Genomic DNA, 25,888 nt, shown 5'->3' on the forward strand with positions numbered 1-25,888 from the left:
GTGTGTGTGTGTGTGTGTGTGTGTGTGTGTGTGTGTGTGTGTGTGCCCGTGCACGCGCATGCATGTGCATAGACTTTGGTGGGTGATAGAGGCCAGTCATCTGTTCATATGTTGGGGATTGCCATATTAAAGGAAAAAAACCTTATCCTTCTAATTTGTTAAAGACTCATTTAAATAAGTACCATTTCCCAAAGTCTTGTTAATGATTCATTTTGCTTTTGGTGACGTGGTCCTCTCATCACCCAGATCTTGATAATAGGATACAAATGTCATACACTTGAGTCAAATCCTTTTCCCTTTTCCCCCCAGGTCAGTGATGTCAATGATGATGTCAGAAGGGCTGCGGTAGAATCCCTTGGGTTCATTCTATTCAGGTATGAGGCTGCCTAATTCTTAACACTTGGCTTGTTTCAGCATGATTTGTCTTTTGTATGTTCCTGAGTCCATCTTAAGTAAACAGGAAGGGAAGGGAATAAATATTTGCATAACATCTACTATGTGCCAGGCTTTGTGCCAAGTGCTTTACAATTATTACCTCATTGGATACTCACAACCACCCTGGGAAGAAGGTACTGTTATCATCCCCATTTTAGAGATGAGGAAACTGAGGCAGGCAGGGGTGAAGTGACTTCCCTGGGGTCGTACAGCTAGTAAGAGTCTGAGACAAGATTTGAAATCAGGTCTTTCTGACTAGAGGCCCAGCACTCCATCCACCATGCCAATAGCTGCCTCAAACAGGAGCATGAAACCTGAAAAAGAAAACTCCACAGCATCTCAGGGTAATGACCCTGCAAACCCTACTTAAGGCCTAGCCCTGTGCAGTGCTTAGTGGAGCCTGTCGTTCTGAAGAAGTTTGAAAAGTGCTTGAAAAATGAAGGATTTCTCCTTGAGAGCAATGGGTTTGGGTTTCAGGTGGAGGCAGGTCAGACGTAGCAAACAGAGACTCACTTTCCATTTTATTAACATCTTCGCTGGGTCCCTGTGGACCTTTCCAGGCTCAGGTTGCCTGGCTCTTTCCTGCTGGTCGGATGCCGTGTTGTAGGCCAGGCTCTTCTTTTTGATGCCGGACTCTCGGAGTTCTTGAAGGTTTGTCTGTTGAGCCCAAACAGATGTAGCTTGAAGAGGGTGGAATGGCCTTTGTGCCCCTTGGAGGACATGGGTGGGCACAGGGGGCTGCGTCGTCTTCTTCCTTCTCTCGTCTGCCAGCTCTTTGGTGCCTTCAGCCTGCTGCTCGCAGCTTTCCGCCCGATACAGGGTCTGCACTCTCCTCCTTCCTTCCCTTACTCAAAGCCCTCCCTGCGAGGCTTCTCTAGGCTAAAAGGCCCCCAGTTCCTTTCACAGACCCTTCTATGAGATGATCTGGGGGCCCTTCACCATTCTGGTTGTCCTCCTCTGGCACTCTCTAGCCCATCTGTGTTCTAGACTCAGCATGCCAGACATGATCTGAGCAGGGCAGGGTACTGTGGGGCCGTAACCCCCCTACTCCTGGACACAGCACCTCTCTCGAGATGACCTTGGCTTCCTGGCTGCCACGTCATCTTCGGTCAGGAGAATGGGGCTCTAGTCTCAGCTCTGTCACTGAGGTCGCTGGGCCTCCAGATTCTCATCTGTACAGTGTTCTTCCAATCTGAAGGAACCTTCCAGCTCTCCCAGGCTCCTTTGTCTTAGGGCGTGTTGGATCCTCTCCTAGTTTATCGATTCGAGGAGACTAAGAAGACTGTGTTTCCTCTGTCTGTCTGCCCTGGGGCCCAGCCCAGTGACCTGCGTGGCATAATTTCAAGGATAAAGCAGAAGGATTTTGTGTGTTTTGTTTATGTGCTCTTTATAAGGAAATCTGGGCTCCACTGGCCAAGAATCATAGCTCGCACTCCATGGGCGTTATAGTCCACGCCGCACTCTGAAGCCATACGGAGGCTGGGGCCCTAGCCCAGAGTCCCTTCACTGATGAGTTAGGGCTCTTCTCAGCCTGCCCCACTGTGTGGAAAGGTCGGAAGTTTGTCCTGGTGGAACGATCTCATTCTGTGAGGGCCGAGGGGGGTGATGTGACTGTGGGCAGGGATAGTCCTCCTGCCTTTCTTTCCATTGACCCTTTGACAAGCTGTTTGTTGCTAGTTCTGATTTCAAATCACTTTTCAAAAATTGGATAAAGGAAGGAGAGATTTCCTTTCAAATGAAGTCTTCTTGTTACCACAAAAAGAAATCAAAAGATGAAAATTTATCTTAAGTTTTGACTGGCAAACCAAGTGACTTCACACAGTTCATACACGTTCCCCTTCTCTGTGTGCTGAAGGGAGATCTCTTGTCTTCCTTGGCCCCGCTGGATCCCGAGGCACGTCGTAACCAGACCTAGCCGTGTTCCATTGATTGTTTGCACAGATAACGGTTGGCCTTGGACTGTGGGAAGGCTAGGAAGTTTCACACGTGGTCCCTGCTCTGTCTTTTTGGGAGACAGCAGGCAAATGCCCAGAACACCTGGGTGTTTCGTGGTTTCTTTGGCAGAGTTGGTGAACGCCAGGTAGAATAGGCATTCAGAAGGGAGAGGAAGGGCGTAAAGAAGTAAATGGAGGGCAGTGCTCCTCAGGAGGGAACCTGCCCAGTTGAAGGCCAGAAGCTTTGATGGTCATCTTCCTAAAATGTCTTCTCTGATTTCCTGCTTTGTTAAATACACAGTATGCTGAACGTCATTGAACCTTGCCTTAATGACTGCAGGGAATCCTAAGTGAACACCAGTGATTGTGCAGGAGAGTGATATCATACACCCCCATCCCCCAGTCACTGCCTCAGGGTCCTCGTCGCCATCACACTGTTTACTGCAGGCAGTGGGGCTGTTGAGGCCTCTGCTCTGCCCTCAGGGAAATAATCTGGCTCATTTCTTGAAAGAAAAGAAATTCCCAGCAACTTTACCTTATTTTTGACAAATTCCAAGTTAATGGTCTGAGTTGGCACCAAGCCCCTCAGTAAAACGCCTGGGGGCGTGCGCGCTCTCTTAGAGTCAGTAGATGTCTCTCTAGAGCTGCTTTGCCAGCTCTTCTCTGCTTAAAAAGCTCCCAATGCCAGACAGCGCTGGCGAGTTACCCGTGACCTGGTCTGCTGTCAAAGGGAACAACCTGACTGTGATTTCCCATCGTTTTGGGGCCCTGTCTTCCTCAGGGCTTCTACAGGATGTTTTTCCTTTCAGATATCATTGTTCACTCTCTCGGCGTGGGGAAGTTTCCATCCTGTCAACCCCAGGATAGCAAATGTGCCAGTACCAGATCTTTGGGCTTGTGTCGTCTTTTTGTCAGCTTCCAACACACAACTTTTACAGTTATTTTTCGGTTGTGTGTCTCTTCTAAAATGCTTTTTTAAGCAGTTGGCCTATGACCAGTCTCCCAGGCCTCTTGCACCTTTGTACAATCAAACAACAAGCTTTTATTAAGCACCTGCTATGTGCTAAGCACTGGTAGGTGCTTAGAGGTAGAGCCAGTTGTTAAATTTTTACTGAGCATTTACATTTCAGAAATTGGCAAACACTAAAAATCAGGACTTCGTTTATTGTTTTGTTGATTTGTTATACTTGTTTTTGTCTTGCCTTAAGAAAATGATGGAGACAACGTGAATAATAATCCAGATTGAATTTAAAGATGCCACACGCCCATTTTTTTCCCTCTAGAAAACTGGTTGTTAAACATTTACCAGCATACTCCTGCATATGTCTCTGTGTGTATGTATGCATGTGTATATACATAGCATAATTATAAAGTGCATAAATACAGATATGTACAGAATAGTTCAATCCAAGGTAGTTTATCAGGGGGGACATTTGTGTTTTGGAGGGATCAGTGAAGGCTCGATGTTGGATAGCAATCTGGGGATGCCTACGGAATCCTCGGAATCATGTTTTTAAGTGCATAAAAATAAAGTACATAAGATTACTGAGGAAACCAGGTATATTTAAATACATTTATCAAACATTTTTTTAAAAGAGCCAGTTCATGGACTGCAGGGGACGAAGCCCAGGTGCAGAAGATAGCGGCTGACCTGCATGACCAAGGCAGAGAAGGCCTGTGTGCAGCCGAGGTGGGGAGGGAGGGCGTTCCAGGCTTGGGGATAGACATCACAAAGGCCAGAGACGGAAGACGGAGAGGCCGCTTGGCGGAGCACAGTGTATGGAGAAGGGTGATGTCCGATGAGGCTGGAAGGAGAGGCCCGCTTGCCTGGCGCTTTAACAGCTAAACGGGAGTTTCTCTCTGAAACAATAGGAAGCCACTAGAGTCAATCCAGGAGAGGAGACGATGGTCCGATTTGCTCTTAAGCAGCAAAGGGTAGGCTGTCCTGAAGTGAGGAGAGCCTTGAGGCAGGGAGACCAGGTGGGAAGCAGTTAGTCTCAGTGAGAGGGGGTGTGGCTCTGAACTGGGGGAGAGGAGAGAAGGGGTTGGCTGCGAGACATATCGTGCAGCAAAACAGCAGGATTTGGCAGTGGATTGGCTGTGTGGGGCGAGGGAGCAACTGGAAGGATGGGGCAGAAATAATGACATGAAGAAAAGATGGAGGGGAAAAATCATCTGTTCGCGGCGGGCGTGATGAGTCTGAGATTTCTTGGGGACATCCGGTTTGAAATGTCCGGGAGATAATTGGTGGCATTGGGCTGAAGCTCAGGGGAGAGACAGGAGCTGGATGTGTATGTGTCTGCATGTGTAGACAGATTGGTATGTAACACACCTCTAGCTTAGCTTCATTTACATAGGGATGATCATAAACCCTGGGGAGCCAATGATGTTACCCTGGGAGAGTGGAGAAGGAGAAGAGAAAAAGATGTGGGACCAGCAGTGAGTGAACGCTCCCGGCTGTGCTCATGAGTAAGAGCTTGCACTGGGACCCTCGGCAGACAAGAAGATGAACTGCCGATGCAGGGCCATCGAGCATCGCGTGAGAAGCCACGCAGCTGAACAGCTAGGCTGCTGATCAGCCCTTCTCACCCTTGCCCCACAGCAAGTTTTGATCCTTACCTTCTCTCTCCTCATCTTCCACAACACTTCTTGGCCTGTGCTTCCAGATGAGGACAGAACTTCTCAACTGACTGAGAAGATTGGGGCCATTGAGGGGAATTTTTCAAGGAGATTGCAGTCTATTAATGAGATTGGTGTTTCGTTTTTTTGTAACCTTGGGACACCTACCATGGTGCTTGGCACCTAGTGGGGGCTTAAGAAATATTTGTTGATTGAGCAAACGCTGTATTTACTCATTTCGCTAAGGTCTGCTGTATCCGGGGCAATGTGCTGGGTTCTGCTGTGCCAATGCAAAAATAGATGGCTCAAGTTGAAGAGGTGTCAGGTACACTGCAGTGGTGGATGGTGGCATCAGGGAAGCCTTCAAAGAGGAGGTGGCTCGTGGGCAACGTGTGTACCACGGCCATTTGCCCTGGAGTTCCACTGGTGAAAGGCTGAGGCAGCAACCTCATTATTCTGGTTTCCAGTCCAATGGCTTAATTCTTCTGGCTTTTCCTTGTAAGATTTTAACGTGTTCTTACTGGCACACTCATGCTAGCTGTGTAATAACAGATGAAAATCTCCAGACAAAAGACTGACTCATTCTTATGGGCCAGTAGGAGATACGTCATCCAAGGGCAGAGGAGCATAGAAGATTTTAGAAATCAGAGTGTGGAGAAGGCGGTATGGTCACATCAGCCCCTGCCTTAGCCTGGGGAATCCCTCAACATCACCCTGTGCTCTTTGGTCAACAGGGCTGGGGCGAGGTCCTCACCTGCTCTGGGATAACTTGTCTGAGCAGATTCTTGGCTCCAAACTTGGTGGGCTCCTTATTCCCATCTTGGGGCTTGCACCCACATCTTGTCCCCAGCTCTGCCGTCCAGCAACAACATTAATATTTGTTTGGTCTAAGAGCTGGATAGTTTTGCCCCGCTCTCTTCTCCCTCGCCATTCTGCTGCTGTTACGTTGCAAAGAGAAGAGGGCTGCCTTGGACTGAGGCCAGTTTGGGTTTCTGTCTTTTTGATGGGTCCCTTTCACCTGGGGACCCCCTCCTGCTTAGTTAGAACAGCCCAGGCCAAATCTACAACCTTTGAGAACCTAGGGGCATCTCTCTTCTTGCAACAGTGATCCCTCTTTTCAATTATCCAAACACAAATAGTTTTTGAAAACCTTTGGAATTTTCTTGACTTACCATATCATGAATAGAAGTGACTTTTAGAAACAGTAGAAAAAGAGTACTTAGATACTTCAGCCTCCAAAGAGTTGAGAAGCTCAGTTGAGCCCTTGTCTGGCAGTTTCTTAGTGAGTCTATGACAAAATCTAGAAATTCAAGCTTATTGAAGTGTTTTCCTTTCATTCTAGCTTTATTGGGTTTTTTTCTTTTTTTTTCGTTTTTTGGGTTAGGCAGTGGTGTTAAGTGACTTGCCCAGAGTAACACAGCTAGTAAGTGTTATGTGTCTGAGGCTGGATTTGAACTCAGGTCCTCCTGAATCCAAGGTCAGTCCTCTATCCACTGCACCCCCTAGCTGCCCCAAAATAGTGCCTGCCCTCCAAGAGCTTACTTTTTTTTTTTTTAAGGCAATTGGCGTTAAGTGACTTGCCCAGAGTCACAGCCAGTAAGTGTCAAGTGTTTGGTCTGAGGCTAGATTTGAACTCAGGTTCTCTTGACTTCAGGGCTGGTGCTCTATCCACTGCGCCACCTAGCTGCCCTTTTTCCTTTCATTCTAAATAGAATCATAGCAGGTACACAGATTTTCTGCTTTAATATAAGAATAGAATTTCATTGGGATCCTTTAGTAGGAAGAATGCTAATCAAGTCACATGGGGATGGCTTAAATGGAAGAAACCTGTATTGTCTGGATCTCTGGTGACTTGAGTCCTGCATAGGAAACAAAGGCCTTGGCGGAAGTAAAGATATGGTTTATTTTTTCCAGGTGAAGGGCATGTGATTTTGGAAAAAGAGATAACGTGTACAACGAAGTAGCTAGGTAATAAGGTGGTGTCAGGTAATAAGAATTTGTCTTCTGGACCAGAATAAGGAGATTCTGGGGAAAGTACGTCTTACTCCTGGGAAATATCGGAAAGACAGTGACATGGCAGGAGCCTTATGGACCTCCTCAATAGGGCTTTAAACCAGACTTCAAAAAGACAGGAAGGCCCGAGTAAAGCTGTAAACCCAGCTCCTCTGCAAGGTAATGTTACATGGAACAAGGAGATGGGAGGAAGAATTCATCATTTTCAGGAGAAACATCATTGGGAGGAGGGTCCTGGGGCAAGGTGGGGGCTTCTCCTGCAGACACAGGACGGGGAAGGAGCTTTGCTAATAGAATTATAGCCCACAAGAGAGTAGTTTTAGTGATGGAGGATTCCAACGAGCCGCCTTTCTGCTCGAAATCCCATCTCACTAAAAGCAGTATTGAATACGTTTTTGGTTTGTTTTAAGTTTTCTCTCTGAAGTAAGAGGAAGCGGTGAGGGGAACACCTGCTGTCCTTGTGAATGATAAGTAGGAGGGCCTGGGATGTGTGTTTGGATTAGGGCTGGTGATGGAAACCTGGGGAGAAAGTGACTGCCATTTTGAAATATGGTAAAGGAGGAGATCTTGGGCTTAGTCCAAAACATGACTGAGACTGTCGGAAAGTGGGACGATTTAAGAGACTAGAAGGGGAGAGTGAATCTGCTTAAGAAGAATGGGGCCACTCTACTTAGAACAGCAGAGACCACATCCGTCCCTGGACCTCTGTTCAGAGACTTCCTATTTTGGAAGAACCTGCCGGAGTTTGCCTGAAGGATTCCAGCTCAAGAAGAATGATGCTCAGCAAAGTAGAGGGAGTCCTCTGGGGAAGACGAGGAAATGTAACCAAAGGAATCCGACAGTGAGACAGGAAGCTAGCTCCCTGTCTGACATGCTCATTTTGTCAGCCGGGAGGACTGGGCTGAAGGAGGGATTCTTTTCACGATGTCAGGAGAGGAGTATGGAGAAAGGAGAACTAGGCAATTCCTAATTTGCTTTCAGTTTTTGTGTCATGAAGAATTAACTTCTCACACAGTTGATTTAACTGACTTAAAGTTGGGCAGCTAGGTGGTCCAGCAGATAGAGCTCTGGGCTTGGAGTCAGACCAAATCCAGCTTCAAAACTTACTAGCTGTGTGACCCTGGGCAAGTCACTTTAACTCTGTTTGCCTCAGTTTCCTCATCTGTAAAATGACCTGAGAAGGAAATGGCGAACACTCCAATATCTTCTCCCAGAAAACCCCAAATGGGGTCACGAAGACTGCTGGACAGCAACAACAACTTCCCTTATTAGATTGTAAGTTTGTCTCAGTTTCCTCCTCTGTAAAATGGAGATAATAAAAGTAACTCTCTCCCAAGATTGTTGTGAGGATCAAATGAGTTAATAACTTTAAAGCACTTAGTATAGTGCCCAGCAAGTGCTATGTAAATGTTTGCTCTTACTAAAATTTCCTTACTTCCTCCCCTCCCTTTGTTAGTTTTTGTTATCCCCCATGTTGTTTACCTTTCTAATACCCTGATATCATTCCCTAGATGCCAGTTCAAGTGATCTCCATTTTTACTGTACACAGTAAAGCAGAATAGAGATTCAGTTCGGTTTTAGATCTACAAATAGGTCTTGATATCAGTAGATATTGAAAATTTAAGTCTAGAGTCTCAGGAGAGAAGTCAGGGTCGGAGATTAAAGGCTTGGTAGTTACATATGTTTCATAGTTGAAACTGATAAGGTTACTAAGGGAGAGGACATATATGTATAAGGGGTGTGTGTGTGTGCGTGTGCGCATGCGCGTGTGCACACAAGCTCATGAGCACATACGTAGAGACAAAGAGATAGACAATCAAAGACAAAGTCATGGGCAGTGACTATTGTGAACAAGAGGAGAAGAGAATCTAATGAAAGAGACAGAAAGGCCAGAAGAGGAGGAGGTCAGATCCCAAAGGAGGAAGGGATTGCTCCCTCTGCCATGTGTTGTAAAGAGGCCAAGGAAGATGGAGACAGAGAAAAAGGACGTTGACTTCAGCCATTTAGGAGGTTGTTGGGGATCCTGAGGCAGCAAGTAATGGGGGCGTGAGGGCTCTGGAATGCCAATTGCAAGGGGTTTGGAAGTCGAGCAAGTGGGGAAGTCAAGGCAGCAAATATAGACGACTCCTCTTAGAAGCTGGATCGAAGAGGAGCTCCAGGTGAGGGGAAGGGACCAGGGTCAAGGGAAAGTGTTGTGAGGGGAATGGCACTGTTTGTAGGCACAGTGGGTAGAGTCTGGAGAAGGGAGAGGTGATGATGGAATGAGACAGACATAGGCAGTGTCAAATGGAGGGGTTAGCACTGGTTAGGAGGCAGTTCTGAGATATGGAGAGGAATTGAAGGACCTTAGAGGCAGCCATTCTACCGATGGGTAGAATGCAGGGGCTAGAGTCAGGAGACTTATTGCCCTGAGGTCAGACCCAGCCCTGGATGCTTCCTGATTGTGTGAACCTGGACAGGTCATGTTTGCCCCAGTTCCCTCATCTATAAAATGAGCTTGAGAAGGAAATGGCAAACCACTCCAGTATCTTTGCCAAGAAAACCCCAAATGGGGTCACAGAGAGTCAGACATGACTGAAAAACAACTGAACAACAGGTGAGATGGCTTTGATCTCATAGTAGGAGGTCATCTTTTTTAATTATAAGGGATGAGGAGGGAAGAGAAGGGTTTGGAAGAGATATTGTAGTTTGGAGTTGGTAAGAGATAAGGAAAAGGATTGTGGAGTAGAAGTAAGGACCCAACCAACATTAAGCTATAGAAATTTATAGTGGACAAAATCAGTCCAGTTTCATGTCCAGCAGAGTTTGGTAGCTCAGGAATGGAGTGTGAGTGGAAAAATTGGGTAGTGGGGCTTATTTTGGGGGATTAGCAGAACAGTTGGGATAGGTTAGGGGACAACTGCAAAAGGATTGGGGAACCAAGAGTCCCAGTGATCATAGAAAAGGGGGTTCAGAAGTAAAGGAGGTGAACAGGAAGCAGAGTCCCCCATTCATTCAGCAAAGACTTCTTCAGTACTGACTATCTACACTGCACTGTGCTTGGCAAGATGATAAGCCATCGGCCCTGCCCTCACATTGTAAGGTCTGAGAGGGAAATTTCCAAGTCCAGTGTGCGGGGGATGGAGCAGCACTATGAGGAGGGTCCCTGCTGGCTGGCTGGCTGAAATGCAAGAAAGCTGCAGGTGATTGGATAGGAAGGGCTCTGGAATTTCTCAGGCTGTGACTGTCTCTGATCCTGTCCTCTTCACACAGGAAACAACAATCTCGATGTTTTATGTATTTATTCTTGTCACCTGTACGTGGACATCAGTGCTGACAGACTGTAAGCTTCAGGTTCCTCGAGGGCAAAGAGAATGCTGAGTTTTCTTGCTTTCTGTCAAAAAAAACTGCAGACGCACATCCTTGGCAATGTTGCTGAGAGGTGGTCTTAACAGTCTTCTGTGAGATTCTCATCCAGGTGAAGGTCAGGCCTTTGCTTGAACACCTCCAGTGCCACTGACCAATTATCTCACAAGGGACCTTGTTCAATTTTGGGATAGATTTCATTGTCAGAAAGTGTATCTATGAATTGAGTCCAAGACTGGCTACCCATAAATCCCACCCCTTGTCCCTAATACTTTACTCTGTCCTTTTCCACATGACTGATTTTGGCAAATTTGAAACTCACTCTAATGATGCTAAATCTTTTCTTGGTTTAAAGCCCCTAGCTCCTTCAGTGAATATTATTATGGCCTGATTTTGAATCCTCTCACCATCTTGGTTACCCTATTCTGAATGTACTTCAAAGGTTTTCAGTGTCCTTCCTGAAATGTGAGGTATAGAACTAAACCCACTACTCCCGATGTCTAACCTGAACTTAGTACAGTGGGGGACGCTTCCTTTGTCCTGAATGCTGTGCTTGGAGTAATCCGCCCTTCCGCCATATTGGCTTTTTGGGTCGCTCCACTTACTGTTGGGTCTGTGAGCTTGCAGTCAACTAAAGGCTTTCCTACAGGACTCTGTACATACATACAAGAGCTCGATTCTTGGCTCCACCCCTCACCCTGCCTTTGGCACTCTGGCCACGTCAATCACTTAGCCTCTCTCAGGCTGGAGGAACTCAGGTTGCTCATCTGTCAAGGAAATGGGGATGAACCAGGTGCTGTCTCAAGGCTCTTCCAGCTCTTCATCATGTAAATGCCCTCTCATTGGTTGGGGGGGGGGGGCTGATTCTTTGATCTACCATAGTGGTTTTCTTTTCTAGTGTTGTGTCATCTGCCAGTTTGCTAAGTCTGTCATTTATGTTGTATCACCCAAGTAACTAATGAAAATGTTGACCACCTACAGTTGAGGACAGAGCCCTCCCTGTGGAATTCCATGAGTTTCTCTCATGCCAGAACCAATTCTCTAGCAAAGCTGTACACCCTTGGGTCCATAACAAATGGTTCTGATTTTAATGGCTTTGTAAAAGAAGGCTAGGCCAAACTTGTTGATTAAGTAGTTGACTGAACTTTATTTGAATCTTTTGGCATCTTAATTACTGTGTAGTGCTAGATGTTCTTTATTTCTGTGCAAAATAGCTATTTCACAGAATTGTCTGGCCAGATTGAGGAAAGCTAGACGATACTGACAGTCTTAGTCTTTCGAAAGATGAAGTAACATATGTTCTGTGGTTCTTTTTATCTGTAATATTTTTTAATGGCTCCAAGTAGTCCGTGTGCTTACTCTCAGTTCTGCTCATTGTGTTATTGGGGTGAGGATAACATGACTTCTGCTACACATAGCTGACTTGCTCTTCAGTTTTATCCACTTCATTTTCAGTGAGAAGTAGTGTGTCCAGGAGAATGGTGGATGGGGACTGTATGGGAGAGCTACAGAGTCTCATTGGGCTCTGGTACATGACAGGGTTAATCCCATTTCTCCCTCCTTGTCTCACAAAGAACTTAGAGTCCTCTGCCGTGGAATTCCTAAAGGACATCTTGCTTGAGCATTTCCGAAGGGGCTTCCCTGCCTTGGTGGCTTGATAATTGCACGTGATATAGCGACCAAATGCGTCCCGAAAGGTCTTGTTAAAGAGTGTGTAGACCAAAGGATTCACCCCTGAAGAAACATAGCCTATCCAGACAAATATCTCCAGAAGCTTTTGGAGTGTGCTTTGGCTACAGGAATCACATGAAGCTAGAGTTATGTTTGTGATGAAGAAAGGACACCACATGAGCAAGAAGAGGAAGAACACAATCCCCAGGACCTTGGAAGCCCTCTGTTCATTGGTGATGGTCTGAACAGACTTCTTTCCAATGCTGGACATTCGTCGGATAAGCATCTCATCGCTTGCGTTAGGCACCGTTTTATTCTTGGGAGAAAAATCCAGCATGGCCACCTTTTCAGGGGATGAGCAAGGTGTTTCATCCCTTTGAAAAACCGTGGACACAGTGGACCATGTGAAACGCTGGGGCAGCTTGTTTTTGATCAAATAGGCCTTCTTCCGCAGGGCTCGGATCGTGAGAAAGTAAGTGACGACCATGATGGTGAGGGGCGCGAAGAAGGAAGCCAGAGAGCCAAAGAGCATGAAGTTACCGAAACGTTCCTTTGTTAGCGCACACGTGATGTTGTTGGGGTCCCCCACGCCAGCCTCTACGCCTTTAATTGGGACCGGGATGGCGATGCCTAGAAAAGAAGAAACCCCAAACAAATTGAGCTCGGTCTCATGGTCTGTGTGACCCACTCCGGGGAGTACGGGGCTCCCATCGACAGCACTTGGGGCAGTGCCGGCTGGTTGTGGGAGCACAGGCCACGGGGGCGGACTTGCTGGGGATGTACTAAGTAATCAGGTCTGCAGTTTACAAAAGATTCATTAGGGATTTGGGACTTAGCATTTTAATTTCCCTAAAGCTGTCGTCGTCGTCATCATCATTGATAAATTTTGTAGACCACTTTAAGGTTTGCAAAACCCCTTACAATGTTATCTCATTTTATCTTCACAACAACCTTGGGAGCAAGGTGCTATTCTTCTTCCTATTTTACAGTTGAGGAAACTGAGGCAGACAGAGGTTAAGTAACTTGCCCAGAGTCATGTAGCTAGCAAATGTTTAAGGTAGGATTTGAACTCCAGTCTCCCTGACTCCAGGTCCACACAGGATGATAGATGTTACAGAGAGACCCTAATTCTTGGCCCCCTCTCTCATAGTAGTGGTTTTACACCTCTTTATACCTACAGAAGAAATTCTGTAGAAATAATGCCTTGGACCCACAGAAAGGTACAAGTGCCCAAAAAGTAGCAAGGGAGCCTCCGAGCTCCCCATTCTCTTCCCTGAAGTTTAGCTGATGTGTCGAGATCGCTTTGCATTTCACCCATGTAAATGGGGTTTTCTTTTGAAAGCTCGAGCAAAGAGAAGGGAGGTGGTGATCTGAGCTAGGCTATTTTACAACTTTAATGAGCTATGGGTTTTACCTCAATGACTTAGAGAGGCTCAGAATGGAAGATGTGATGATATTGTGCCTGGAGATAAGAGAGTCCCTCCCTTGCTGCTGGTTTTTACCTGAAGAGGGTCGATGAACATTACACTTGCTTGTTGGAGTTGTGGGAGGGGAGGGGAGGGGAGGAGGGAGACCCAAAACAAAGTACCCAGTCCCCCCCTTTCCTTTAGAATCAGTGACTGTTCAAAAATGAATCTGATCCAGATTTTCTTTGACTTGACCTGAAAGGTTCTTTCTAGCTTTATGATTTATGAACCCCAAAGCACCCCATCATCTGCAGTATGTAGTAAACAAAAGAAGGAAGTTTAGCTCTTTTATCAGGAGCCAAAAGATCAGGCCCTGGTAGCTCTTCTCTCTCCAGCTGGATCTGAGGTCATCTTTTCCTTGCTTTTATTTTCTTAAGCATCCCAGTTCTCTTTCATCTAACACTTTTCTGCCTTTGAATTTGCAAGTTTGTTCGAATGGAATAGTGCTTCTTTCACTAGAATCCTAATGAATGATCATCGGATTTGGGTGGTGGCTGCATTCACCTGTACAGGGGTCCTCTTCAATTTGGCTTCTTTGTCCAGTCCTCACCTGCCAATCTCCAAGATACCATTTTGACAGTACTGAACTTTCTTCTAAGATATTCTAGTGTGAAGTCTCCTGGCTTTGCTCGTGAACTGCTTGAACACCAAAGATGGCCATTGGGCCATCTAAACAGTTTAGAAGAAAGATAGCTGCCTTCTCATGCCCCTCTGATCTGCCCATCATTTATAAACATTTCCTTCCTGCACTTTTGCTCCTCCACTTAAGATGATTAGGCAACCAAAACCTTGGATAACAGGCTGTAGACTCTTGAATTAACTGCCTTGCACTGGAATCTAGGCTTCCAAGGTAGTCTTACAATCTTGCCTAGTTTCTGCTCAAGGGTGGTGGGTGAGGTTTAGTTGGTTGGTTTTTAAAAATACTTTCAGTTCCCTCCATTTACCTGTTTAGCTCCTTAGAGGCGCTTATACAGCTGATTTCAACAGAATCTGACATTTTTCAGGAATCATAAGTTTTTACATATTAACTCCTAGGGTCTTGTTGAGTTAGAATGAGAATTTGAATGTGTTTTCAGAGCAAAGTCTTATGTATTTCACAAGGCTAGTGCTTCTGGTTTGGCCTACATGTTGAATCACAGTAAAGATCATGAAAATGCAGTGGGGTTTTTTCCTCCCCCTGTGGTTATGAGCCTTTCTCTTTGGTTTTTTTTTTAATATATTTAGCAAAAATGTAGATTAGTATCATACATTAGCACATCAGAGCTCTATGTTTTCATCAGTATGGACTCTCCTTCCACTGATGCGGGGCCCAGGAGAAGCTATTTGAGAACTAATTTCTATGGCTGAAATTTCAGCCCCACTCCTCCAGCCAGCCTGGTCATGAACCTCTGGTCAGTGAGCAATGCAAAAGACACAGATGCGGACGCAGGGCCATTTTGGAAGCCTTTTGAGCTGAGTGGAATCTTTGCCGGTGTTATCTTTGAGCACCCAGAGTCTCCTCCAGCCAACAGTGAGGCATTAGAGTAGATCTTTACTGGAAAAGCTAAAATCATATGTGACGAAGAGCTCAAGGATTGCAATACATACATGTACATGTATCTAGACATACATGTGTATGTATGTATACGTGTGCACATGCACGTATGCAGACATGTAGATGGTGATGGTGATGATGATGATGAAGAACGTCATGTTTCCCAGGCCCCTTCTTGAAAGGATCCCTCCTATCCCCAGACTCCTTTCTTTCCCACCTACCTATTGAAATGAGCCAGACCACTGTTATCTTGATGAGGGCTGTTGCTCGGGAGTTGTATTGACTGGCCTGGATGGGCTTTTTGATGGCTATGTAACGGTCCACGGAAATAGCACAGAGATGCATAATGGATGCGGTAGAAAAAAGCACGTCCAGAAACAGCCAGGCGGGGCAGAGGACGAGTGGAAGCGGCCAGACCGGCTCTGGGAGAAAGGAAACACAAAGCCATTATTTCTCCTATGTCCACTCCATACAGTTGGCTTTACTTGATACATTTGTTAACCATGTCATCACCTGGATACCATGTAATACCCAGAACTCATTTCAAGGAGAGAGTGATTATTACTTCACTTCCATTGAAACCTGTGTTGTATGTGTTCCTGACAAACTCCAGCTGAGAGGGAGCATGCTGCGCATGCAGCACGAGCCATTGGCGGGAGGAGGGCGGCCTGGCGCTATGCTGTCACTGTCACTATGATGAAGGAGAAAGGTGTGTACTGCAGAAGTATACACTTCACTGTTCGATTGAATGGCTGGCACTCCCAGGACATTTAAAACACAGTTTGGTGACCAAGATAAAATGAATAGCTTTTAAGGAACGTGTTACACAAAGCCAGTTATAGGTATTAATAATTGTTGAGATTTGCATGAACCCAGAATAGGAAGTACTTGGCCTCTTGCATTTTGCGGTGGTGTTTAGTCAGTGGGTTATGATAATATTTGTGGATCTTTTTCTGAAGGGGGAACACAAGTGCACATCCCCCCAAAAAAGGAATTTTATCACTGTTGGGCGACCTTTATCTTCTCAAGTGCCTGGGGCTTTAAGAGTCTCCTTTGGCTCCTCTCCGTCCACTCTAGTTTAGGGGAGAACTTTGGCTCCAGTCATCCCAATTTAGGATGATCTCTAGAACAGAGCGGATTTCAGTAAGATTCTTTGAAAAACTCTTCGCAAATACTTGACCGTGGTCACTTGTTTAGTATCTCACAAGGTTGGGGCAGTGGACAGGTGAAAGCATAAAAGGCAGAGATGGCCTGCCATGCCTGTGATGCCCTGTCCTTTGGGTGCCCAGGCTGAGGTTGGCAGGGGAGGGGGGGATCTGATTCTGTGTAGAGGCAGAGAAGGCGCTTGCCTGTGTCTCATAATGAAAGGAGGCCAGCATGGACCCCTGGCCATTCTGTTGGTGGTCGTATTTTGGTGGAACGTATTTTGGTGGAAAGTCTGTGGGTGATATATATTGTAGCCCCTCGTACTTGGCTTTGAATGAGATATTGTAGACCAATAGGATGATTTACTACTTAATGGCTTCTTTATAGGAGGTAGTTGGTAGTATTTAGTTTGTGGAGTGTTTGTCATAAAAGTAGTTTAAATGTCTATTTAAAGTGTAAACCATATTTCTATCTTTTTTAAAAGTAAGCGATTAACCTCCCTCTTTCATTGGAGAGGCCAGGGCCCATGAGCGTGCAGTATGCCCTGTCTTGTTAGAAACAGTTCATTTATTAGTCGGGTTTGCTGAACTTTCTTTTTTCAATCTTTGCTATAAGGGGTGGCTCACTTGAGAGGGGAGGGCTGGAGTCAAAAATTAATGGGATCTCAAAACAAAAGGCACTCATGGAATGAAAATTAAATAGTTCCTTACCTAGCCCGACGTTGAGGATCTCATTTAAGAGAAGTTTTTCCTGCTTGAGTTTAGGGCATTTGGTTAATGTGTAGCGTTCTTCAAAATAGCATTATATTGTTCACGCCTCTTGAAAATAGAAACTTGATTAGAAAACTCTACTTTAAAAATGTTTTGATTCTTTTAAAACTATCTGAAAGGGGATGGGGTCATACACACTTTAGGAGCTTAAACTAGGGCCTAGGTACTCATAGTTTCAAAGAGAAGTTATTATTGCATGTATATCCTTTGTGTGTGTGTGTCTCACACACACACACACACGCACACAAACACACACACACTCGCACCTGCTGGAGCAGAAGAAGGTCTCTCCCCCACACCCCTAGAACAAGTCCAGTGGCTGATGGAGAATCCTGTGCCCGTCCTTGGCCCAGTGCCCCAGTGTGCCATTTGGGTTTGTCGTGGGTTTTTGGCATTGTTTCTCCACAGCCAGCCCCACCACCTGAAAATTGTGCAACATTTTTAACCATCTGCCAATTGTGTGTAAAGTTGGTTTTCGTTCACTTTCTCTGATCACTGGAAAATTTGAACAGTTTTTCAAGTGGTTACTTTAAGTTTCTTTTTTTCCTTCCAACCCTACTTAGTCAGTTTTGCACCGTGTATTTATTGAAGAGTAGATCTTAACCTTACAAAGTTGTGTCAATTCCTTAGAGACAGTGCGTGTCGATTTTTTATCAGATTACTCGTGGACTTTGCAAAGCTGTTTTCCTGGTGTCTAACCTTCGCATCTTAGATGCTCTAAACTCTACAAATCTAAATAAAGAGGTGCACAGTGAAACATGTACCACTCCAAAGTTCAAAGTAAAGGAATTTTCTTACTCAGTATCCACAGCAAAAAAAAAAAAAAAATAGTTGATAGCTAGAGACATATTGGAGACTGTGAAGAAGGAGCAAGGGTGTGGGACCTGGCTTACAGTTCTACCAGCTTGTGCTACCTCTCAGAACCTCAGTTTTGTCATCTGTAAAATAAGGTTAATAATATTTGATTGTTTTAAAGAACACCCTGAAGCACACAGTACGAGTATACATCGTTATTTTTCGTGGTCAGACATGTATTTTATCTCCCTTACTTTTCTTCTCTAACTTATTTAATCAATAGATCAGACTGTTGATACTCTTCAGTAAATATAGCAGTATTTGATCCTTTCCAACAAATATGTCAATCTGTTGCAATAAATATATCCATTATTAAATCATCTTCTAATTTATTTTTAGTGTTATGTTCTTTTTAATTAATTCAAGTGATTGTTTCCTCTGGAATTTATTTCAGTCCAAGGTACGTGTGGGAAAGGCATTGCAGACAGAGCTACCATGGGCCCTGCCAATAAACAAAGGTCATCCTTTCATTACCTCTAATGGTCTACGTCAGAGAAATTCATTAGACTTGTGGCTCCGACGTCTGAGTAAAGGCAGGATGGGTGCTGGGTACCAAACTGACCTAAGTCCCAGCACAATGCTCAAGGCCCCAGAAGGAACTGACTGTAGGATGCAAGATGAAGTCACATCAACATCATTGTTAACTACAACAGCAGCTCCCATACATACAGATAGCCCTTGGCTATTTATAAAGCTCTCGTTTTACTCCAAGTCTGGGGCTGAGACCAGATTTAGTTAGCCTGAGGGCACCACTGGTCAGACCCAGAAGGGCAGATACTGGCTTTTACATTTCATTTGATTTTTCTTCAGAGCTTTAGCTACTCTTTGTTTTGCAAAGAAGCTCCAGAAGAGTTGGACTGGTCGACATCCTGAGGAGGGCCAATGAGAGCAGGAGATTGGTGCGCCTGACATATTACAGAACAACACAAGCTGACAGTGCATTAGATAGATCTATGCGGGATTTATGGGGAAACATGGAGAGCCATAGAGGCCTCATGTCAAAACTGAAATGCCTCTTTGAAGTCAGCCTCACTGTTTTTTTAAGGTGAGGAAATTAGGGCTCACAATGCGGCAGGCACCTTGTCAAGGTCAGATAGTTGGGCAGGTGGCAAATCAGAGGCTCTGAGCTTTCTGTTTCACTCTGCTGCCTTTTTCTGCTTTCAGACTGTTCATATTTCTATTGATGCAATTACAACTTTCAGCTTCTCAAGCGCAGTATAAATGTATTGGGCTGATATGAGAGACACAATAGAAATCTAGTGTCATTAAGTTCAGATCACGTGACCTCTGAACCCTAGTTCGTAAATATAAGTGCAGCTTCTTGGGTGCTTCGGTTAATCAGTGGTGAAAGTGAATTGATTTTAACAACCTACATACCTGAATGCTTATTTTCATAACTGAAGAGAAATACAAAATTATCATTAATGCAAAGGTGCCATGATTTTAATCTGTTTACTCTTTAGCAGCTTTACTGGTTGGTTATTACTAGTAAGAGAAAATGATAGGGAGTTTCTACTTTTGAAAGAAGAGTAGGAGATTAAAAATGATCGAGGCCTAGATTGAGAGATCTAGCTTTGCACCATCGTGATTTCAAATTTCATGAAATTGCATAACGGAATGACTTTTGTAGCCACGTATGGCCTATGGCTCTAACCTCAAGAATATTCTAAATTGTTTCACTGATGTGACTTGTGCCAGTGATAAATAGGTATTACTTTAAATAAAATTTACCTAAATGCCTACATGGGTGGAAATGCCCAAAGTGAATACAAATGGTAGGTCAGTTTAGCTTTTATATTCTTTATATTAATTTCTGTAAGTTGATCTGCAATTTCTAGTCCCAGGATAATTGCTGTTTTCCCCCATATATCATTCAAAGGCCAGCTAAGAACCCTGGATTTGCAGTCAGAGCACGGCAGGAACAAGTTATCTCCTCAAGTTAAGCTGAAGAAAGGCTTCTTCATGTGGGTTCCTGTAAAAGAGGGGGATGGGGCAGGCAGCCGATCGCCTTTTGCCAGACTTCTGAAATGGTGTTGTCCAGGTAGTTGGTTTTCTACTGTTGTCAGTTTAATGAATGTTGCCAAGGAGCTCACTGCCAGCCCCCCTCCTCTCTCAATTATCAGCTTCGGGCACACGGCCGCGTCAGAGTGCATTCCTGACTGATTTCTCTCACCTGGCAGCCTCATTCACAGAATTTCAAACTAAAAACATTTGTCATTGGTTATGGAATACCTACCAAAGATGGCTTGTTTGGGGCACATTAGTGTATTATGTTTGATATTTTGGTATGATCGTTACTGAGCTTCTGGTCAGTAGACCCATGTTTGTTAAAGCCATTTAGGCCAGACACTCCAACTATGACATTGTTCTGAAAGTGATATTTGTTTTCCTATTTACTGGACAGTACAAGGACGAAGATCAAATTCACCCAAAAAGTTAAGTGCTATATTATTTAGATAGAAGGTGACAGTAACAACTGACGTTGGTAGAATGCTTTCAGCCATAAAACATTTTCAAGGAGATGAGGCTACAGGCCTGTTTAATACTGTGAAACTGAGATTAAATCTCAGGTGATGCTTCCTCTCCCTGCTTGCCTTGGTGGCAGGACTGTGGTCCAGAGCCTGAAGAAGCCTGGCCCAGGCTCGTGTCTTGTTCAGTCTGGCAGAAAGTGATGATGCGACATACTGTGAAAAACTCTGACTGTCTGTTAGCTGCTTTGTTGCTTAAATGACCCAGCCTAGCAGTGACTAAAGGTGGAAGAGTTGTACCCAAAATATGCTCTTTGACACAGGACCTGTTATACCCGGCATAGTGGAAAGAGCTTTGAACCTTTGAACCTGCATAGGGCAGCAGTAACTTTCTGGGCCCCATATTGTATGTCTGTGCAGTGGGCATAAATACCATGTGCCCTGCTTCCCCCCCGCCATAGGAAGTGTGCTTTGAGCATTTGAAGGGAGTTGTGCTGATGGAGGCCGGCCTTCCATCATTGCCCCTGGTACTCTTCTATGCAGAATAAGCCAACTTGACAGATAGCTGGTGATATCAGTAAGTCTTTTTCCCATTTTGCTCTTTTTGTTTTCATTTGCCTTCACTAATGAAATTTTAAGAATTATGTTCTCAAATTGTTTGATAGGATTCCTGTTAGGTGCTTAAAACTACCTGCCAAAAGTGTAACCTACGTGTTAGTGGAACAAGGGAGTTCTGTTTGTGGGAACTTTCCAGGTTTGGACTCCCGGCCCTAGAAGTAGATAGAACAAATGGATTCTACTCTTTAAAGCTTCCTGAGTGTCCTGTTTTCTTTTTTGTTTGTTTGTTTGTTTTTTTTAGGCAGTTGGGGTTAAGTGACTTGCCCAGGGTCACAGCTAGTGTCAAGTGTTTGGTCTGAGGCTGGATTTGAACTCAGGTCCTCCTGACTGCAGGGCCGGTGCTTTATCCACTGTGCCACCTAGCTGCCCCCTGAGTGTCCTTTGAATGGCTTCACACATTCGTCCCATCTGATTTCCTCGAGCTAGAGGCCATACATTTCTCCTTCTATTAAAAAATAACTACTCTTCTGCCAGTGTTTTCATTTAAGCTGTTCATTTAAAGCACAAAATCGATTTGGGGACTATATGAAGGACTAAATACTCTACCCATTGCAGTCAGGCGTTTATTTTCTGCAAAAAGGAGATGGAGGAAAAATTCCAGGAAGTGTCTCACAGAGACATTGCACAACACAGGGTGTCAGACTAAGAAATTCATTGTGGGAAATTTGTTGTCCTGTGTTTAACAGTCTTTGCCATTTGATTCTTCTGCGGTAGTAAATAAACCTTGCATAAATCCCTAGCTTTTCATTTTACTTCAAAGGTTACCTCTTAACCAGCCATTGCTTTGGTTTTCTTAGAGTTATGTGAAGACTTTTTTTTTTTAATCACCAAATGCAGCACATTTCAAACAGCTCACTGTGGTTTTTTATTTACATGTTAGTAGGGTGGGAGTGGCTGAATTTCTCATGCCTAGATACCTCACTGTTCCGGCAGCTAAATGTCCTTAGTTATTTAGTTGAACATAAATGTTAAGGCGCCTTCTCTAAGCATTTAATGTTAATAAACCCATGCTAGCTTCCCTCTCTACACCTTTAATGCTTGAGTTTTAGGTATCAGACTTCTCAGTGCAAGCCTTGACAAAGTGTTCAGCTGCCATTTGGTCATCTGCTAGCCTACTGCCTTTGAGTTTTGGGAAGTACATGGACCCAGCAGCCTATCATGGTTGTCATCTGGGTTTAAACCCATGGAAACTTTGCTTTTTTAAACCCTCGGCTGTTTTATTCTGATAGACATAATTTTAGTATCTGGTACATATACCAGGCAGTCACGAAATATTTGTTTGAGTTAAAGTTAAAACTGACTTACCAATGTCAAGCAATTTAATATGTTCAATATTAGTAAGAGAAGTGGCATCAGGAGCTGGTATTTCTCTATTTCAATGCATCGCCATAAATAACAGCCCCTTCCAGTTGTCAGGACTGAACATATGAACATATCATTCATGCTCGCTCTGCTCTAGAAGAAGAAGGAGTGTACCTCTAATCTGGGAGGATTCGAGGGTTCACCCTTCTGTCACACGTTGCCTTTACAATTCAAAGATCTGTCTATGTCTGCTCTTTCATGTGCATTCTCTCTCTTCCTGCTCCCTTGTCATCAGAAATGCATCCTGCCGCTCACTGAAATAGAGTGTGAGTTAGACTTACTCTGACATGAAAGCCTTACTGGTGTGTAATGTTTAACTGTTCTTTTGTGGCAGTTCCTCAGCTGGCGGGGAGGGTGGCAATCAGTAGCAATGCACGAGTTTGTGACGGACCCAAGAAGGGGAATTGTTGTCTTGTAAATAGTCAGGCCGTGTTACTGAGCAGGGTCATTCATTCATCTGTCCCTACAGTCAGCTTCTCACCAGTGACTTGATGATGATGACATTTCACTCTGGTTTGAAGAGGGACATTTTGAACTAATTTCTGTCTCTGTGCTGTGGTATTTGATCTGAATTGTGTCTAGTGCCAGTGAAATGCTCTTGGGTTCTCCCCACAGGTCAGTTCTACTTAAATCTGACCCACCGAGTCCTTTTAGCTTTGCACAGTGTTAAAGATACTATTGTTATGTTGTGTTCTTACTTGGGATTCCTTAAATATTTTAACCATGGTTACAGCTGGATTACCCAAGAGATTAGGAAACTGAAAAGAAAAAAGAAGAGGAGTGGAATCCATGGGTCAAAAAAATTCCTCCTTTATAACTAAAATATTTATGAGAGATATTTTAAGATTGTTAAGTTATTAAGAAATCTTTTTAAGAGACTGATTTAAATCAACAGAAAACTAATTATTAATCTCAACAACCCGGGTATTATTCCACTTAATTTAGTCAGTTAAGGGTCCTGAATTTTCCCCCATCAGGTGGGAAAAGGATTAGAAATCAGAGGAGCAGAACAACAGATGGACCATTTCCTTCTGGAACTGAAGATTTTTCGTGATTGTGCCAAAAACAGAGTTGAGTTCATTGGCTGAGGAAATTTTCTAAAGTGCACAAAATGCATGGAAATTACAAGAATTTGGACAGAACAATTCTTTTAAGCTAGGAGTGGAGATAAGAGGCATATCACACATGATAGAAAGACTGACCAACAAAAAACCATTGGCTCTGTTCAGTGAAGTAAGCGGGAGTGGGTTTTAACCCCCCTGATCCTGGAGCTGGGCGGCATCTTTAAATGTTACTCATTTGGAGAACATCTTTACCACTGTTAGCAGTGTGATCGTTATCTGGGAGGTCACTTTGACTCTTTCTAGCTGGCATGCACAAGTAGAGACACGAGAGCAGTGAGAAATTGTAACTACTTGGAATTCACTTTTCTTTTAGGCCAGAAAGAAAATATATGAGAAGAGCTAAGATGATACCCTGTTAGGGCACCGTGGGGCAAGTCCAGAGCTTACTTACCAAACATGATTGTAAGAAGGGCAATCGGCATCACAAACAGCCCAACCAGCAGATCGGCTACTGCCAGGGACATCAGAAAGTAGTTGGTAGCGTACTGCAGCTTTTTCTCCAGGGACACCGCGAGGATTACGAGAATGTTGCCCCCAATTGTAGGGATTATCACCATGAAGATCAGGAGAGCTGCCCAGCGCAGTTTCTTCTCCCCTGGTGTCGAGTCGGTCGGCAGTCCAGACCCATTAGATGAGAGTAAGCGATCAGACATTTTAGAACCCTGTAGAAGGTAATCTGGAATTGTGTCTTGTTCCAAAAGCCTGTAAGAAATAGCCATTCGCTGTTTTTCTGTGGTCCAGTCTGCTTCTGGAGAATGGTCAACATGGTCAGTAGCTGAGCTAGTCATCTGCTTTTTTAAGACACTGTACCCATGCCAAACACTCAAAGCCAAGGTAGACCCCCTTCTTTTAAAAAAGAAAAATTCTGTTTTCACCAACTTTTGGCCATCTCTGCTTAGTGAGGTCCTTTTGTCTGATTGCTGCTCTGAAGAGCCTCAGATTTCAGAGTTTTAGGAGAGGATCCCGAAGTCTGGACTTGGAGGCAGCCAGCTGGCTTCTCAAGTCTTCACCATGCAGCAGAGTGGTCGAGGAAGCTGAATGCCAAAGGGTTTCCCCTCGATACAAAATATGTAGATTACATCATTTTAATTTACAAAGAACAGAACAGATACTTGTGCTGCACAGCCCCAGCCCCTCCCTTCTCCAGAGCTCTGGTCTGCATTGAAGACTTTCCGGGCAGACAAGTTTTGAGCTGCAAGAGTCCACGTAGCCCAGCCCCCTCATTTTACTGATGAGGCCCACGGGGGATGGAGGGGCATGACTTACCTAACACCACGCAGCTAGTTAGTCATATAGCAGGGTCTATCTAGGTTATTAATAGTCATCATCTAGCCACTTGCGTAGTTGATTCAGGTCAGGGGTCTGTGGGTAGACTTCCGGGGGTCCGTGAACATAAGTGGGAAAAAATATTATCTTTCTGTATTTAACTAACCTATACAAATTGCACTAACCATGGATTTCCTTTGTAATCCTATGTATTTTGTCTTATGCACTTAAAAAAAACCCAAGCCAGGAAGTCCATGATACAAAAAAAGGTTAAGAACCCCTAATTTAAATTAATTAAGGAGATTTATTAAGCTGCTAATTTCTGATTTTTCAGATTAACAAAATGTTAGCAACTAGCACAAGAAAACTCTAGATATTTCATGCTATTGGAATGCCTTCATACTTCTGCTGAGCCATATATAAATTTGAGGTGAAGCTTGAGAATGAGTATAGGGGAATGGGGAAGTCAGAAGTGTCTCAAAAAATTTATTTGTTGATTTGAAGCAGAGCTTTTGTGTACTGGCCACCCAAAGAGTAACCCACTCACCCTCAAATAGTATTAATAGAGATGTGGCTCTAAAGATGGCTTCTAGAAAAACGTACACGTGCACGCAGATTAGGGGTGCGTTCCTTAGGTTTGTGCATTTTCTGTAGAGTACTAACTTGAAAGGAAACACCTTCATTTTCTCTTTGAATTTTGTAGGTTGGCTTTAATTTGAGAGGACAAAATGAAAGGCAAGTAACCGGAACTATAAATTGGGTTTTTTATAGCATTGGGATGTTTTAAATCCTGTTTTAACCCTGTATATAAACTATTCACTTGTCTGAACCATAAGGTTTTATCCCCCTCAAAAAAAGTAGCCCATCTAAACTCTCCCCACCCAAAAGTGTAGAATTTTTGTATTTTTAAAAACCACTATGGAAAAAAAGGAAAGGGACAATAGGATTGCTAACAAATTAGAATTTCAGGGGTAGTTCCAGTTTTCGTTCTCCACTAGCAGCTCACTTACTTGTCTCCTGCACGCACGTTGCCTTCTAGTACATGTCATCCTGGGGGTAGTTGGGGCTCCGCGGTCACGCTCACCGAGGCAGCCGAATTCCTTCCCTGATGGAGCCGTTCTGGAGGGGTTCGGTGCAGTGCTTGAAAGCTAGAAGACAAATGAATGTTGTGTGTGCTTGTAACAGTGCCAGGAAGGTCATTTCCTTTTGAATTTGGTCATTGTGGAAGAGTTGGGGCATCCTTTATAATTGTTCATAACTCT

General features: G+C 44.3%; 2 protein-coding genes across 2 annotated transcripts in view; one reads left to right on the top strand and one right to left on the bottom strand.

Moving 5' to 3' along the window:
• Positions 1-25,888, top strand: part of PSMD1 (proteasome 26S subunit, non-ATPase 1) — a 116,481-nt gene that overhangs the window by 34,020 nt on the left and 56,573 nt on the right. The window contains exon 16 of the mRNA XM_027875235.1: positions 310-374. Coding sequence (XP_027731036.1) covers positions 310-374 — 65 coding nt within the window. The remainder of the gene's footprint in view (positions 1-309; positions 375-25,888) is intronic.
• Positions 11,467-24,499, bottom strand: HTR2B (5-hydroxytryptamine receptor 2B). Its single transcript, XM_027875236.1, has 3 exons — positions 23,752-24,499; positions 15,239-15,439; positions 11,467-12,647 (listed from the first exon to the last, which is right to left on the bottom strand). The coding sequence occupies exons 1-3, from the start codon at positions 24,146-24,148 to the stop codon at positions 11,755-11,757; spliced, it is 1,491 nt and encodes a 496-aa protein (XP_027731037.1). The 5' UTR covers positions 24,149-24,499; the 3' UTR covers positions 11,467-11,754.

Source organism: Vombatus ursinus, unplaced genomic scaffold, assembly GCF_900497805.2.
Source record: "Vombatus ursinus unplaced genomic scaffold, bare-nosed wombat genome assembly UNPS02014808.1, whole genome shotgun sequence".
Lineage (NCBI taxonomy): Eukaryota > Metazoa > Chordata > Mammalia > Diprotodontia > Vombatidae > Vombatus > Vombatus ursinus.